We start from the raw sequence: 17,455 nt of genomic DNA, 5'->3' as shown, positions 1-17,455 counted from the left end.
AAACTCACCAAGTCCACCGAGTTATCTCAGAACAGCACAGCTTCTAGGTCGTGTCTCGGCAACTGCAGTTGGCTACAGCTTAGCTTAGTTGTAGCACGGGGCGGGGAGTGGGCACAAGAATACCATATATGGAAACGGTGCGATTCCTTTCCGGAACTGAAGGGGGCACTAATGTCAAGCTACCGTTTTGGAAAAAATCTTTATTCAAACTGTTCATGAAACAATATATAAATCTAGGTAAACTATCGTAATTTCTATATTTCTGATTCATTAATAGTTACAGTTTATTACAATATTTTTTGTACGTCGTTGTACTAAACATGACACAGTCAACAATCATTTAAAACTATAATTTTCAATAATCTTCATCAACGAATGACTGATTCTTCACACTTTTCACATCACTTTAATTTTTTTAAATTAGTGTTGTATTTTTTAATCGCCAATGTCATTCGAAATCTCATGAGGATGATTTTTACAAATGGCCTAGTTTTATACTATTTGTAGGAAACTGTAACCATTTGAGTTTGATGAGACTATTCATAGTATTTAAAACTGATATTTAAACCTAATTCCTCCAAAGATGTAACATCAGCTCTCCTAAGTGTCATCTGTGTCTCCAAATGAAATGAGTTGTCCTGATTTAATTTTTTTATTATTTTATCATGTAACCTAATGAAAAAATTGGGTAAATGTGTGGAGAAAACTTTCCATTTTAGCAAAAAGAATAACTTCCAAAAGGATGGCTCTGTTAAACAGCTGCTGAGAACGACTTTTATGGATTTTAGTTTCATTTCAATATAATTTCTAAAAACATGTTGTCAGAGTCCAAGCCCCCAGGCCGGGCTCTCCCAGCTGACCGGCTTCTGTCTCGGACCATTACCCAGCATGCCCCTCGCGGGGATTCCCTCCACGTTGCACCTGCGTCATCCATGTCTATATATGGAAGACGCCACACCGGCTCTTCACTCAGTCATCGTTCCACCGTGTTCCATGATCAGAGTATTCAGAAGCTAAGACAGTTAAACCTCCATCTTTCTAACTCAGACCTCATCCTTCCGTCAGCCTTTTCAGCACCGCTTGCAGCCAGCAGTCTCTAATAAAAGCTCTTACTCCCGAACCCAGTCTTCGAGTCTGACAGGATGACTGAGTCCATTAATCCAGCGGAGTTCCAGCAGATGAAGAGGAAGTTGGAGCAGGTTGTTAGCGAGAACGTTCAGCTCCACGCCCTGGTCGACCAGCTTAACACCAGGCTGAACTCCCAGACCGATCTCTCCCTGCAGATGTCTACTGCCGTCACGGCTCTCCAGCAGCAGGTTCATGCGCTCCAGTTGCAAGCCCTCACTCCACCAACGGGAGAGCCACACTTCAGTCTCCCGGAGAAGTGGAACGGAGAGACGGGGAGTCCAGACGGTCTGCTTGCTACCCTCGACATGCAGTTCGAGTGCCACCCAGGACGCTTCCCCACTGCGCGCTCTCGGGTGGCACAGCTCACCTCCCTACTCTCCGGACGCGCGGCAGAGTGGGCTGCTGCGCTCTACAACTCCAAATCACCGGAGTGCAGCGACTACGCTGCATTCGTGGCCGCTCTCAGAAAGACTTTTGTTCCACCCAGCAGCGAAATGGGGGCAGAGACACGACTCCTAAAACTCCGCCAGAAGGAGCGCTCTGTGTGCGCATATGCGTCGGAGTTCCGCACCATCTCCGCCAAGCTGCGGTGGGATGACTCTGCCCTCCGAGCCGTCTTCTTGGAGGGACTGGCAACCTACATCCGGGATGAGATGGCGGGAAAGGAGCTACCCCAGACCCTGGATGAAGTTGTGGATCTGGCGTTGCGCATGGATCAGCGGGTTTTGGTTCGGCCCAAGCCTCTCATTCGCCCATCCAGGGCGCCTGGACTTTTTCCTCGTCCCCCCACGCCTACTCCCGGACCCGTTGCCACTGAGGAGCCCATGCAACTGGGCCACCTTCCTCCGGAGGAGAGACAGCGAAGGTGGCGCGAGGGCCTCTGCGCCTATTGTGGTTCCCCCGACCACAGACGCATGAACTGCCCCCTCCGTTCGGGAAACGAAGGAACCCACTGAGTCTCGGGGTCGCTCAGCCTGGGTCACCTCCAGCCCCTGCCCTTTCCAGTCGGCTCCTTCTGCACGTCACCCTCCAATATGGCGAGACCTCGCTCCAGATGCACGCGCTGGTGGACTCGGGGGCCGCTGACAATTTTATGGATGTGGATCTGGCTGAACGCCTACGGATCCCCACTACCCCCTTGGAGAGGGTTGTACCAGTGACCACGGTGGACGGCAGGCCCCTCCAGCCTTACCCTGTCCAAAACCGAACGCAGTCTCTCCAGATGACAGTCCAGGGCCACCGGGAGACCCTCCATTTCCTGATTATCCGTGCTCCCTCCTCTCCTCTAATCCTAGGGTTTCCCTGGCTCCGCCTCCACGACCCACGTATCTCCTGGTCCCAAGCTCGCCTTCTGGAATGGGGGGCCCAGTGCCGGACCCACCTCTCTCCTCCTCCACCTCGACCTGACTGCCCGGAAGGTGGCTCCGGTTCAGCGCCACCCAATCTGCCACCGCCCTATCGGGATCTGGCCGCGGTGTTCGATAAGCAGCGAGCCACCGCACTGCCGCCTCACCGTCCATACGACATGGAGATCAAGCTCCAGCCAGGAACCATTCCACCCCGGGGGCGCCTTTTTTCTCTCTCCCCCGCCGAGTCCAGAGCTATGGAGGACTATATCGACCAGGCCCTCCAGCAGGGTTTCATCCGACCCTCGTCGTCCCCAGGTGCTGCAGGCTTCTTCTTTGTGAGGAAAAAGGAGGGTGATCTCCGCCCCTGTATTGACTACAGAGGACTGAACAAGATCACAGTCAGAGATCGCCATCCTCTGCCGCTCCTCACGTCCGCCCTGGATGCCATCTCCCAGGCGCGGATTTTCACCAAGCTGGACCTCCGGAGCGCCTACAACCTGGTCCGTATCAAAGCTGGAGATGAGTGGAAGACGGCGTTCATCACCCCCACCGGTCACTGGGAGTACCAGGTCATGCCCTTCGGACTGTGCAATAGCCCCGCCGTTTTCCAACGCTTCATCAATGATGTCCTCCGTGACATGTTGGGACGGTGGGTGTTTGCCTACCTGGACGACATCCTGATATACTCCAAGTCAGAGGCTGAACACCACCACCATGTTCGCGCGGTCCTGACCCGGCTCCTGGACAACAACCTGTTCTGCAAGCCCGAGAAGTGCTCCTTCCACCAGAGGTCAGTTTCATTCCTGGGCTACCTGATCTCAGATCAGGGTCTAACCATGGACCCTCAGAAAGTCCAGGCGGTTAAGGACTGGCCCCTACCTACCAGCCTAAAGCAACTGCAGAGTTTTCTGGGTTTCTGCAACTTCTACCGTCGATTTATCAAAGACTTTAGCACCATTGTAGCACCTCTCACTTCTCTCACCCGACCGAGCCCTCCTGGTCAACCGTTCCGGCTCACCCCAGACGCCGTTCGGGCCTTCCACTACCTAGTCGCTCGTTTCACATCGGCTCCTATCCTGCGCCACCCGGACCAGGCAGTCCCTTTTGTGGTCGAGGTCGACGCCTCGGATGTCGGCGCCGGCGCCATCCTGTCCCAAGGCGGCCCCGACGACAGGCTACATCCCTGCGCCTACTTCTCCAGGAAGTTTTCCACCACCCAGCAGAAGTACGGCGTGGGGGATCGTGAACTGCTAGCCATAAAATGGGCGTTGGAGGAATGGAGGCAGTGGCTTCTGGGCACCACTCAGCCGTTCACCATCTGGACTGACCACCAGAACCTAACCCACATACGGTCCGCCAAGCAGTTAAATCCTCGCCAGGCACGCTGGGCCCTCTTCTTCGAACCCTACGAGTTCCATCTCGCTTATCGCCCCGGGACAAAGAACCAGAAGGCGGACGCCCTCTCCCGCCAGTTCACCCATTCAGCGCCCACGTCCGAGCCGGCGCCCATCCTCCCGGAGCACCGTTTTGTGGCCCACCTTGGGTGGCCGTTGGAGGAGGCCATCCAAAACGCCCTCCAGGGTGACCCAGCGCCACCAGAGACCCCCGCCGGTCGGCTCTACTTCCCCTCGGCCTGTCGCAGTGAAGCGTTGTCCTGGGCCCACTCATCACGCCTGTCTGGTCACGCAGGCTTCTCTCGGACTCTCAGGTTCCTTAAACGGGCTCTCTGGTGGCCACGTATGGAGAGGGATGTTAAGGAATACACGAGCGCTTGTGACGTCTGCGCCCGCTCTAAGGCATCCACCCAGGCTCCGGTTGGCACCCTCAGACCTCTTCCGGTGCCCAGCCGCCCCTGGTCCCATGTGGGGCTGGACTTTGTCACGGGACTCCCGCCGGTCAACGACCTCGACACCATCCTGACGGTCACTGACCGGTTTTCCAAGGCTGTTCACTTCATCGCCCTCCCAGGCCTCCCCTCGGCCCGACGCACTGCAGAACTGTTTCTGGAGAACGTGGTGCGCCTCCACGGGTTCCCGGTAGATGTGGTCTCGGATCGTGGTCCCCAGTTCACGGCCCATTTCTGGAAAGCCTTCTGCCATCTAGTGGGAGCCTCTGTCAGTCTGTCTTCGGGCTACCACCCACAGACCAATGGTCAAACGGAGCGGGCAAACCAACAGTTGGGCCGGTACCTCCGCTGCTTTGTTTCGGCGCAGCCCTCGCAGTGGCCTAAGTACCTCCTCTGGGCGGAGCTGTCTCATAATCTCCACACCTCCTCGGCCACTCAGATGTCCCCTTTCGAGGTCTGCTATGGCTATCAGCCCCCGGTCTTTGCCCACCAGGAACCTGAAGTCGCGGTGCCGGCCGCTCAATCCCTGGTGAGGCGCTGCAAGAATGCATGGATCAAGGCGCGGGCCTCCATCACCCGGGCCAACGCCCGTTACTCCCACCAACACCTCCGCAGGCACCGCCCGGGCCCCTCCTATGCTCCAGGGGACAGGGTCTGGGTGTCCACGGCAGGCCTCCGGGTCCGCGCCGGTTCCAGGAAGCTCGCTCCCCGGTTCCTCGGACCCTACCCCGTGCAGAAGGTAATCAACCCAGACACGTACCGGCTGCGGCTGCCTACAAGCCTTCGCATACATCCCACCTTCCACACCTCCCGGCTCAAACCTTATGTGGAATCCTCACTCCTGCCGCCTCGGGCTCCGGCGCCTCCGCCGGCCCGCTTCCTTGACGGTGAGCCCATCTACACCGTCCGGCGCATTCTGGATGCTCGCCGCCGGGGTCGGGGTTGGCAGTACCTTGTGGATTGGGCGGACTACGGCCCAGAGGAACGCTCCTGGGAGCCGGCCCGCTCCATCTTGGACCCTGGCCTCATCTCGGACTTCTGGGCTCACCGAGGTGGCCCGGGGACTTCTGGAGCCGTCCCTGGACCGGGGGGTCCTGTCAGAGTCCAAGCCCCCAGGCCGGGCTCTCCCAGCTGACCGGCTTCTGTCTCGGACCATTACCCAGCATGCCCCTCGCGGGGATTCCCTCCACGTTGCACCTGCGTCATCCATGTCTATATATGGAAGACGCCACACCGGCTCTTCACTCAGTCATCGTTCCACCGTGTTCCATGATCAGAGTATTCAGAAGCTAAGACAGTTAAACCTCCATCTTTCTAACTCAGACCTCATCCTTCCGTCAGCCTTTTCAGCACCGCTTGCAGCCAGCAGTCTCTAATAAAAGCTCTTACTCCCGAACCCAGTCTTCGAGTCTGACACATGTGAAACTCCAAAAATTAGAATGTTGCACATTCATTTATTATAGTAAAAGCAAAACCAATTGCAAAGTAATTGTGTCTGACAATTTTCTATTTAAAAGCAGTGATGGATTTTTTAATGTAATATTCTAATTGTCTGAACTTTTGAATGCAGGGTTTTCATCATCTGTAAGCCATAATTATTACAATTATAACAAATAAAGGCTGAAATATCTGGCTTTGTATGGAATGAGTCTTATTACTGAAATAAATCAACTTTTTCACTATATTCTCATGTTTTGAGTTTTACCTGTAATTTGATTTTTTATTAAGTTCATTTGAGTCATTTTTATATAAACTGCAACCAATTTTTCAAGAAACTTTATTCTCAAACAGAGGAACAACAGGATATTGTTTCAAAAAAATCTAAACAGCAGCAGTTCTTTTCAACATTACTAAAAAAACACATGTGAGTGCAGTTGCTGCAGAAATGTTTCACTGGACTATTTGGCAATGTTTGAACATTTGAACATGCTCAATGCTGACAGCCAGGGCAGTGTCCAGGTATCCCACCAGAGTAATAGCGAGGGTACTTTCCTCTTCGTCCTTTTCCTGTGAAGCCCACACAGTCTTTGTATAGACCGTGCTCAGACTTGAAGGTTGCAGAAAACCTGCTCCAGTGAATCTCACCTATTAACAAAATGATAATTAAATTAAGCCAATTAATTAAAGTCATTGGTCATTTATTACATCCAGCCAGGCAAAGTGGGCCTTCTTCCTAAAAACAGGATCTGAAACAATGGTGATGAAGTGTTTGCAGGTCAGTGCCAATGACAGGTAAATGGCCTGTATTTGATATAGCGCCTTCTAGAGTCCTGGAACCCCCCAAGGCGCTTTACAACACAATCAGTCATTCACCCATTCACACACACATTCACACACTGGTGGGGATGAGCTACAATGTAGCCACAGCTGCCCTGGGGCACACTGACAGTGGCGAGGCTGCCGAGCACTGGCGCCACCGGTCCCTCCGACCACCACCAGCAGGTAACGTGGGTTAAGTGTCTTGCCCAAGGACACAACGACAGCGACAGACTGAGCGGGGCTCGAACCTGCAACCTTCTGATTACGGGGCGAGCACTTAACTCCTGGTAGTCCCTCCACGCTATCATTGAATCCTTATGCCTTTCAGACTTTGCATGTACTGAAACCCCCCCTCCTCTCTGTTGCTTTTTTCCAGTTCCCAAATCCACACTGAGAGTCAAACACACTTCCTGCGCTACTTGGTGAGCTAAAATGTCTGCATGCATGACAATAAGTAGAGTCCATAGTAACAGAATATTCAACCCAGGGATGACTTTCATACCAGCTTGGCTGAAAGCTGCGTCTTCTGTCTCCTATTAATGTCCCTGGAAATGTCCTCAAATGATGCTGAGTAGGTGGGTCATCCTTGCACTTGCTGATATCTGAAAGAAAATAAATGTTTGCATGAGGATAAAAGTCATAATTAGTTAATTCAGAGTCTTATTTTATCTATTTATTAATTATAAACAACAGAAATTTTGGTCCAGAGTCAGCATGCCTCAAATGCATTTTACACACGCTGCAATCACAGATTCAACACCCACAAACCTGACGGTAGTGTACACGGTGCACATGACAGAAGATGTCCCTCTTTTTGCTCCTCACTCTCTCCCTCACAGCCTACATCTTCCTCCTCCTCACTCTCAGGGTGGACAGCCTCTGACCTCTCTGGTTCCTCTCCAACCATCTCCTCCTTCTCTTTCATCCTGCTTCTCAGCTCCCTCGTGACTTTCATCCTCTCTCTGTCTACGCTGTTCTTTATTAACAGCGGTAAAAAAGGACAAAATGTCCATTTTTCTTTTCATGGCCGCTGATGCTTCCAGTCAGTGCTGCGAGAAAGTCATAGATAAATGAATACTGTGATCTAATCTCAACGTGTCTAAGGCTTAAAATGCAGCAACTTCATTTTTATTTTACAGTTAATGTTACAAAGGAACAACAAGTCAGTATTAACTGTGGATAGACTCAGTTAGGAACTTAAAAGTAAATGACAGAAACGCGCGACTACGATCAAAACACTGATGTCAGGAAAATAAACTGTATTGCTTACCTTCGTCTCTTAGAGTCTTTTCCGTTTGGCGTCCTCAAGAACTTCTTCGGGTCCCATTTAAACTATTTTTAATCTTTTATTCAAAAATCCACCGGGTAAACAGTTCTGTCCACACAGTGTGCTGCGCTCTAAAGGCTCCGTGTGAAACGCTGCAGCTCATTAGTTCCTGTCACCGAGGCGGCGCGGGGGGGAAAAAAAAACCGATCTCTTCAGCACAGGGGCCAGGGCCGGATCTACAGGGGCCCAGGCCCCTGTGGGCCCCCGTTTAAAACCGCCATATTAATCCCAGAGGGAAATTAGAGTTTCAGTACACACAATTCAGAGATCAGACACACATGGGCAAGACACATGACAAGAATTGGTGAGTGTGGTCATTCGCAACCCTGAGTCGCGCTACCTTAATAGAGATAAGAGGGTTACATGAGGATTGGTTCAGGTGGAGGGGAAAAAAGGGCACTTCAGAGTTACCCTCCCACCAGGAGGGCAGCTTTGCTCTGCAAAAAACACCTCAGACAGATCTGCAACAGACTTCAGACAACACAACATAAGTGTCCACTAGGTGGGGTGGTGGGTTGGGACTATCCCAACTTCAGTTCCTGCAGCCACGAAGCAGCGCATGTCACCTCAGTGTGGATGGGGGAGGAGCATTGAGGGTAACATTTTTAAAATACATTTATTAACAATAAAGAGGAAGATAAAAGCTGAACTGTGTGTTCAACAGAACACAACAACTGAATATGGAACACATGCAAATTTCCCAGTGATTACAATAAAACCTTAAGGTTTGGATGTGGTTTGCATGAGTGAAGCCTGAGCCGTTGATGGACGCAAGGAAGAAAATCTCCCTGTTCTTAGGCTTCAGAATCTGTAAAAATGCATCATTAGAAAGGTGAGACCCACGACAAAGCAAAGACATGCTAAATAAAGTCTAGCAGCCAATTGAAAATTAAAAAAGCGTGATGCTGGAAGGCTGAAGATTATCCCGGAGTGGAGCGTGCTAAATGGTTTCCTTGGTAAGTGTTGCTGGTTTTATTCATTTTTATTTTTAAATATTTTTATTAATGTTCAAATAACAAAACTAACAATAAGTTCACACTCAGAAAATTGACACAGAATTTCTGATTCAGCAGAGGCAACAACAGCCTGAATGAGCATAAAGCAAGATCAAAACTTAAGATAACGTTTTCATTTTATTAAAATACTTTCTTTTAAGATTATAGATTGTATAAAATTTATACTGTAATCATTTAAGCTGCGTGTTTGTAGTTTGTTTTTGCGCCTTTAAAACATGCTTCAGTCCATTCAAATGAATCTATTTCTTCTTGAATGTCTTTCCACCATCATGTGATTAATTTGTCAACATTTATAAATGTTGTAAGCTATTGTATTTAGCAGAAAATCTTTTTAATTAAATGTGTTGATTAAATGTAAACAGAGCAAATAAGATGAATATATTTGCTCTGTTTACGTAGTATAATGACACCTAGTGGTTATTTACTGGTACCGCCTTGACATTGACACTCCCAATGGATAAGATGAGGATAATTTATTAGTATTTAATACAGCTGTGTAATGACGTATAATTAATATCATAAAATTGTCTGATAGAATGTTTTACATACAAACAACCAATTTGTAACCAAAGACTAGGCTACGTAAAATGTGAATGAACTTTTATAAGTAACTTTGGTAAGTTTCAGATTTCAATTCATTAAATAACATCGATGGAGGGGGCCCATAAAATGCAGCCTGCCTAGTGTAGTCCATTTATTTAATCCGGCTCTGGCCACAGCAATAACAACACAAGCACACACACAACAAATGAGTTTTACCCATCACAATGAATCCATTTTGGTCTAAAACCAATGCTGCTTGAGGACTGATGACTTTCTGAATGGCTTCCTTTGCTCTTGTGTTCTTCCTGACATTGTAGTGGTGCGGGATGTTTCTTTGCAGAAATATATGTGAAGATGGGGTGAGCATGTTTAGAAAATAGTTGTTTTTTCTCACTCCTGCAAAGAGCTGCTCTGCACACTGGCTATTCAATTTTCCTGCAAGTTCAGGAACAATTTCAATCCTTCTTAAGATATCACGGTGGTCTATGCTGTTGCCTTGGTGGCAGACGTCACTCAAACAGTAGCGCTCGGCGGAGCCAGTTACAGGATGGCCTCCCTCGTCTTCGGGGTCTTTCTTGTGCTTTAACCAGGGTAAGCTCACTTCCAGTTTTCTCTCTGCAGCTTGTCTGATGTTTTCTGCTGTGTGATCAAGCAATCTGCCTTCAGGGATGGCAAAGGGTTTATCAGCAGGGCAACGCTTGTTGATGTGGCTTACTACAGGGGCGTGTCCAGGGAGTGGCCTGGGGTGGCACATGCCACCCTTGGAATCTGATTGGCCACCCCAGGTGCCACCACACTAATTTACCTTTAAATAGGCTTTTCATTGTCCACAAAAGGATTGGGGGTAAAACAAAAAAAGCATAACCAGTGGTGCCACCCATGCACAAAGTTATGTCTCACCTGGGCCACCCCATTTTAAAAGATCTGGACACGCCACTGGCTTACTAGTCCTCTGGCATAGTCATGCACTGCAGGGCTGTGCAGAGACCTTTGAAGGGGCGGGTGCTCAAATTTAAAAAGGGGCACACAGAATAATATTTTCAAACACCATGACATAACCACAGTATACCTGGCTGAATAACAAATCATATTTATTAGAAATTCAAAATGGAAGCGAATCATTATATGCACCATAAGGACAATGTAAAGCAAAAATAACTTGTTTTGGTAAATGGTCTGTATTTGTATAATGCCTTCTTAGGGTTCTACAACCCCCCAAGACACATTACAACACAATCAATCATTCACACACACACATTAACACACTGATGGTGATGAGCTATGATGCTCTGGGGCGCACTGACAGAGGTGAAGCTGCTGAGCACAGGCGCCACCGGTCCCTCCGACCACCACCAGCAGGCAAAGCAGGTTAAGTGTCTTGCCCAAGGACACAACAGCATCAATCTCTGATTGAAGTCAGGCTCAAACCTGCAACCTTCCGATTACTGGACAAGCTGCTCCACCTCCTGATGTATTGCTGTCCTATTTTACCTGATGATGGGGTACAATGTAGCTGTTGCAGGGTTGCTCCTCTTGCTGCTGCTGATGATGCTGGAGGGCAAGGCTGTGTTGATCTCAGACTGTAGGCAGTAAAACGAACAGAGGAGAAATGTTAGTCAATTACAAAATTAATGTAAGATCATAAAAAAATGGCAAAAATTGGTGAAAACTCTTTGAACTGTAAGACAGAAATATCTGAGACAAAACCTGTGGTGAATAAATGGAAATCTAAACATTAGTGGATAATAGAGGAGTTTATGTCAGAGATAAGAATGTGACAGAAATATAAACAGAAAGAGGTGTGTGTGTCTTCAATCTCTTCATGTGATCTATAACTCTCCACTTGCTGTCCATCTGAGAACAAGGCAACATTAGCTATTGTATGAATGAATTATGTAGTTATTCACATTTAACAGGTCTTGCACCTAATCCATGATCCATGATGAGTTGTGTATATTATTGTTTCTACACTAGTTGCTGTGATGCAACTTACCTGTACTCTTTTTTTATCCAGCTGGTGAGGGACCCACTGCCTTTAGCTGCCTCATGTAGCTCTTTCTGTCGCTGCTTCCGCCTCCTGTCCTTACGAGGCATGTCTGTACAATGATATATCATAACTAATTTACAAATATTTTTTCATGCATATAAAACTCATGCATACACATACTGGGACATTCATTCCTTATCCAGAAAACTAACTGTATATAATTTGGCCACAAATTTGCTTCATGATGCTGATCCAGAATATTTCCATACTATTTTAATCATAGTGCTTTAGTAATTATAATAAAAATAAAGAATAAAACAATGTTTATGCTTTCATTCAGTTTTACTATCTACTTCGTGCAAAACAGAGAACTGTACAGATAAAATAATTTTGCTGTGAAAACAATAGTTTTTTTTAAATGTACATCTTTAAAATATGTTTTTAATACAATGCATTCAAAAAGAGAGCAAATATAAACTCCAACATTTTGAGAATATGCATAGTATTAGTGAACTATAAAACCCACCAGAAGGGCTGAGAATCCTTAAAATCTAAAACAAAACTATGTTCCCTAAAACACTGGACAGAGTTTACAGACAAGGACTGAATATTTAGTAACACAAAACTTGTGACGGATGTTACCTTTAGTATTTTTCTTATTTCCTTTCACAAAAGGTGGCAAAATTTTAAATTTGTTCAAGTTTTATTAGTCCGCGAACCAGGAAGTGATTTTGTAAACAAGAAGCAGGGCTGTCACGTGACACGCAGCAGCAATAGGAATGCAACTTTGCGGTACCTAGTTAACAACGACATTCCCAATATTTAAGATTGAAAAAATATTTTTGTACAAGTACTAATGTACAGAATGTTTTTGGTTAATCCTAAAGCTACTGAGGTTCAGAATCGGTACCCAGCCACATACACACACCCAGCTAGTAATATACTGTATCACACACACCTAGTGCCACAAAACAACTTAATAATGTACAAAATAATCTAATAACTTTGTATAGTAGTGTGCATCCTACTCACCGGTGTTAGTCCGTTTCTCCCAATCAATATGTATGTCCTAAAAGCTCTGCACCGCTCCCTCGGCCATGAAGGAAACGTGGGCGCTGACCGGCTGTGCGCTCTGGCGTCAGGAAGGGAAGGTGGTCACGTGACTCACGCCAGCTATATAACTTCATTAAACAGAAATTTTATTAATTATTATTTTTGTTATTGTTGAGGGGGCACAAACAGAAAATTCTTTAAAAAATAAAATAAAAATAAAAATAAATAAATGTATAAAAAAATCATTAAACCTCAAAAAGGGCACTTTGGGCACTTTCTCAAGCCCCCCCCCCCCCCCCCCCACACACACGTGCCTGGTTATTACTGTAAACTAAAGCTTTTAATAAAAAATGCATTTTAATTATTCAAAAGTCACTGTGTGATATGAAAGACCCAAATCAACTAAAATTTATAATTACAAATAGAAAAGACCTGCAAAGGGTTCCTGAGCCTTTAAATAGTCTCTCTGTCCAGTTGACTGACTGAAATAAATTTGACTTTGCACCAGATTCTAATTTTTCCAGTTTCACTTGTTTGTATAATTGTGAGTTTTTATTAGCATTTCTACTCATAATGTAGTAAAAACACATAAATAATAATCCTTCAAAATGACAGTAGAACAGGCACAAATATGATCTAAGACTTAAATGTATGAACTTTTAACACCAGAGCAGGCGTGGCATATTCTGAGAATGATCAGGAACACTAACTGGTTCCAGTTGGATGACTGGAGGATGATGGGATGATAAAAGATCATGGCGAGGAAATAATGATCTGAAGAACAGGTGAGCGGACCTTCCTTACATGGGAAGTCCGGATGTCACGTTAAGAAGGGGATGCTGCAGACCCGCAGATTCACGCCTGCAGCAGCGAATCTGGTGTGATCTCCAGCCTGATCACAACTTCCTCGTTCCTCGCTGCCCCTGATGCACTTAAGCATCCGCCCCTTAGCTGATGACAGCTTCAACACACCTGCTGCTTAATGATAGTAATGCATGTGATGTTTAGACAGAGACTCGTCTCAGAAACGTATAACTCCCCGACAGAATTGTTTAGAAAATCATCAGAAAAGTTTCAGAGTGTTTCTGTTTTAACTTAAACTTCTGTTTTCAACTTTAAGACACGTTGTTTGTGATTGTTTACAGAGTAGTGAGAACACGGAGCGTTCTCCCAGCGGCAGCCAGGTGCCTCTCGTTTGTCTGACTACTTTCATAAACTACTGTTAGGGCACAGAATTATTCTGTCTGGTGCTTTCAGCGCTGCACATATGTTACGTAAATGTTAAAAACATAGCTTACTGCAACTCTTGTAAAGTTTCCGGTGCCACCGGGCAGCCGCAGCAGTATCGATCTCTGAAAAATGTCCGCGACACGGACTCCGTTGTTGTCTGGAAGTTTTTTTTTTCCAAGTTAAGAAAAGATTCGGACGTGTTTCCTAAATCCTGCATCAGTCCAAGCAAGAAAACTTCTTTCTGTTTTTATTACGTTTTAGTAGCCATTAGCACTGTGCATTGTTGTGTGCGTCAGTGATATTCGGTCTACGAGGAAGTCGTGCAATGACAAAGGTTCCGCCGTGCTTGAAATGCAAGCTGCGATTAAAGGCGTTAATTTTTTTAACGCATTATTTTTTTCTCATTAATTAATTGTAATTAACACGTTAAAGTCCCGGCCCTAATATATATATATATAATGTCACATCCTGGAGGTTCAGAGGGAATCAATTGTTGATAATGTTTCATCCTTGTTTGTCTCCTTTTATCAAGGCAAAACTGAGGGGCATGACAGTCTAAAGAGAAAGTTACCTGAGGAGGACCTACGTGCAAAGAAGAAATTGATTGACCTTCTGGAAAAATCTGAAAAACAAGCATCTGACAATTTTGTTAAGAGTTATAAATGCATTAGAAATGCTCACCACATCTATTGTTGAAGGTTTTTCTCTTCTTAGACAAGGTGTGCAGCCTCCTCCTGCACAATCTTCACAGTACATGCCATATGAAGCAAGAGGGCACATGTATGCACATACACCATTCCTACACCCACTCCAAGCTAATCAAGCATTCCAATCATTTTCCATTCATTCATCCATTCCTCCATCCCTCCCTCTCCTGACAACATTGTCCCTTTTATGGACCCAGGTACTGGGTGAGGACTCTTCTGACCCTCATCCCTTCAATGGTGCTGTTACGCGCTCGCCCTTCTGAGGAACAACACATTACAGACCTCAAACAGTTACAACAGCATATTGCACTTTTCCTTAACACAGAAATGTCAAAAAGCCCATTCCCCGGGGCAATCAGGTTTTAAAAGAGTGTTTCTTCTTCAATATGTTCACATTTTACTTCCCAAGTTGCAATAGAGAAAATCCAACTCATGTATCTGTGACTTACTTGCAATTCTGGGATCTAACTAAAGATTGTCATTAAGATTTCGTTCCGGAGCAAGGCTCTGCAGCCTGCGGCTATGATGGCACGTCGCAAGTCTTTGCCGCTTCCCTACCAGCGAAAAGAAATGTGGGCCTTTTACTGGAATGGCATCAAAATGCACCAATAGGTCTTTTCCACAAAGACCCAAATAGGTTGTTGGAGAAACACATTGCAATTTATTGCTGCCAAACACATGAAAAGCTGAACTCACACACTAAGGAAAATCGAGCTGCCGGCCGGCCGGCACCTGGTTACAAGGATTTCACACACAGAGGCCGGCCAGACACCGCCCGAACAGGGGGGCGTGGGTCCCACCTTCCATGGGTCCACCACTCATAGGAGGGACAAAGGAAAAACAAGGTGCTTCTCTCATTTGAGGTGAAGGTGGCCTTTTTGTTCATCCAAATGTTAAATAATATCGTTTGTACATTCTGATGTCTGCGATCTGAACAAATTTGGATTAAAGCGCATGAACCAACTCTACTGTGTCACTACACAAGCTCCCCTCTCCGCTTTCACCCACGGAGCCCGGCCAGACACAGCTCAAACTGGGGATGAGGGCGTTTTACTGGAAAGGCCTCAAATTGCAGCATTCCATTCAATGGCAACAACAGGCACAACTGTCTCTACACCCGTAAAATGGAGGACGGAAGGCAAAGCCTTCGCTTACGGCCATACCACCCTGAACACGCCCGATCTCGTCTGATCTCGGAAGCTAAGCAGGGTCGGGCCTGGTTAGTACTTGGATGGGAGACCGCCTGGGAATACCAGGTGCTGTAAGCTTTTGTCCTTGTCTTTTGAGCCAGCAGAGGGTGCTGTTACGCACTCGCCCTTCTGAGGAACAACACATTACAGACCTCAAACTGTTACAACAGCATATTGCACTTTTCCTTAACACAGAAATGTCAAAAAGCCCATTCCCTGGGGAAATCAGGTTTTAAAAGAGCGTTTCTTCTTCAATATGTTCACATTTTACTTCCCAAGTTGCAATAGAGAAAATCCAACTCATGTATCTGTGACTTACTTGCAATTCTGGGATCTAACTAATGATTGTCATTAAGATTTCATTCCGGAGCAAGGCTATGCAACCTGCGGCTATGAAGGCACGTCGCAAGTCTTTGCCGCTTCCCTACCAGCGAAAAGAAATGTGGGCCTTTTACTGGAATGGCATCAAAATGCACCAATAGGTCTTTTCCACAAAGACCCAAATAGGTTGTTGGAGAAACACATTGCAATTTATTGCTGCCAAACACATGAAAAGCTGAACTCACACACTAAGGAAAATCGAGCTGCCGGCCGGCCGGCACCTGATTACAAGGATTTCACACACAGAGGCCGGCCAGACACCGCCCGAACAGGGGGGCGTGGGTCCCACCTTCCATGGGTCCACCACTCATAGGAGGGACAAAGGAAAAACAAGGTGCTTCTCTCATTTGAGGTGAAGGTGGCCTTTTTGTTCATCCAAATGTTAAATAATATCGTTTGTACATTCTGATGTCTGCGATCTGAACAAATTTGGATTAAAGCGCATGAAACAACTCTACTGTGTCACTACACAAGCTCCCCTCTCCGCTTTCACCCACGGAGCCCGGCCAGACACAGCTCAAACTGGGGATGAGGGCGTTTTACTGGAAAGGCCTCAAATTGCAGCATTCCATTCAATGGCAACAACAGGCACAACTGACTCTACACCCGTAAAATGGAGGACGGAAGGAAAAGCCTTCGCTTACGGCCATACCACCCTGAACACGCCCGATCTCGTCTGATTTCGGAAGCTAAGCAGTGTCGGGCCTGGTTAGTACTTGGATGGGAGACCGCCTGGGAATACCAGGTGCTGCAAGCTTTTGTCCTTGTCTTTTGAGCCAGCAGAGGGTGCTGTTACGCACTTGCCCTTCTGAGGAACAACACATTACAGACCTCAAACAGTTACAACAGCATATTGCACTTTTCCTTAACACAGAAATGTCAAAAAGCCCATTCCCTGGGGAAATCAGGTTTTAAAAGAGCGTTTCTTCTTCAATATGTTCACATTTTACTTCCCAAGTTGCAATAGAGAAAATCCAACTCATGTATCTGTGACTTACTTGCAATTCTGGGATCTAACTAATGATTGTCATTAAGATTTCATTCCGGAGCAAGGCTATGCAACCTGCGGCTATGATGGCACGTCGCAAGTCTTTGCCGCTTCCCTACCAGCTAAAAGAAATGTGGGCCTTTTACTGGAATGGCATCAAAATGCACCAATAGGTCTTTTCCACAAAGACCCAAATAGGTTGTTGGAGAAACACATTGCAATTTATTGCTGCCAAACACATGAAAAGCTGAACTCACACCCTAAGGAAAATCGAGCTGCCAGCTGGCCGGCACCTGATTGCAAGGATTTCACACACGGAGGCCGACCAGACACCCCCCGAACAGGGGGGCGTGGGTCCCACCTCCCATGGGCCCACCACTCATAGGAGGGACAAAGGAAAAACGAGGTGCTTCTCTCAATTGAGGTGAAGGTGGCCTTTTTGTTCATCCAA

At 46.7% G+C, this 17,455-nt stretch overlaps 2 protein-coding genes and 2 non-coding genes across 8 annotated transcripts in view; 2 read left to right on the top strand and 2 right to left on the bottom strand.

Annotated features, from left to right (window-relative positions):
* LOC129157315 (zinc finger protein 84-like) overlaps positions 1-5,116 on the bottom strand; it is a 48,295-nt gene extending 43,179 nt beyond the window's left edge. For 3 of the 5 annotated variants that reach the window (XM_070542960.1, XM_070542961.1, XM_070542962.1), the window contains exon 1: positions 9-868. Coding sequence is in view for 2 of the 5 variants with exons in the window: in XM_070542965.1 (XP_070399066.1) it covers positions 4,577-5,116 (540 nt within the window). In the remaining 3 variants the exon portion in view is untranslated. Of the gene's footprint in view, positions 1-8 lie in introns of all 5 variants that reach the window. The other 2 variants (XM_070542965.1, XM_070542966.1) reach the window with 2 other exon arrangements.
* The window catches only part of LOC129161193 (uncharacterized), a 37,503-nt gene extending 24,798 nt beyond the window's left edge, over positions 1-12,705 (bottom strand). The window contains exons 1-3 of the mRNA XM_070543002.1: positions 12,488-12,705; positions 11,462-11,564; positions 10,960-11,048 (exon numbers count right to left, since the gene is read on the bottom strand). Coding sequence (XP_070399103.1) covers positions 10,960-11,048; positions 11,462-11,562 — 190 coding nt within the window. The 5' untranslated portion in view covers positions 11,563-11,564; positions 12,488-12,705. The remainder of the gene's footprint in view (positions 1-10,959; positions 11,049-11,461; positions 11,565-12,487) is intronic.
* A 2,889-nt stretch (positions 12,706-15,594) lies between these two features.
* Positions 15,595-15,713, top strand: LOC139062337 (5S ribosomal RNA). The gene has a single exon (XR_011515915.1). It is a non-coding gene; the product is annotated as a 5S ribosomal RNA (ribosomal RNA).
* A 941-nt stretch (positions 15,714-16,654) lies between these two features.
* Positions 16,655-16,773, top strand: LOC139062312 (5S ribosomal RNA). The gene has a single exon (XR_011515890.1). It is a non-coding gene; the product is annotated as a 5S ribosomal RNA (ribosomal RNA).
* The last annotated feature ends 682 nt before the right edge of the window (positions 16,774-17,455 follow it).

Source organism: Nothobranchius furzeri, chromosome 12 (assembly GCF_043380555.1).
Source record: "Nothobranchius furzeri strain GRZ-AD chromosome 12, NfurGRZ-RIMD1, whole genome shotgun sequence".
NCBI classification, from domain to species: Eukaryota; Metazoa; Chordata; class Actinopteri; order Cyprinodontiformes; family Nothobranchiidae; genus Nothobranchius; species Nothobranchius furzeri.
Note: the sequence above shows the minus strand (reverse complement) of the source record. Positions and strands in the feature narration are given on the sequence as shown.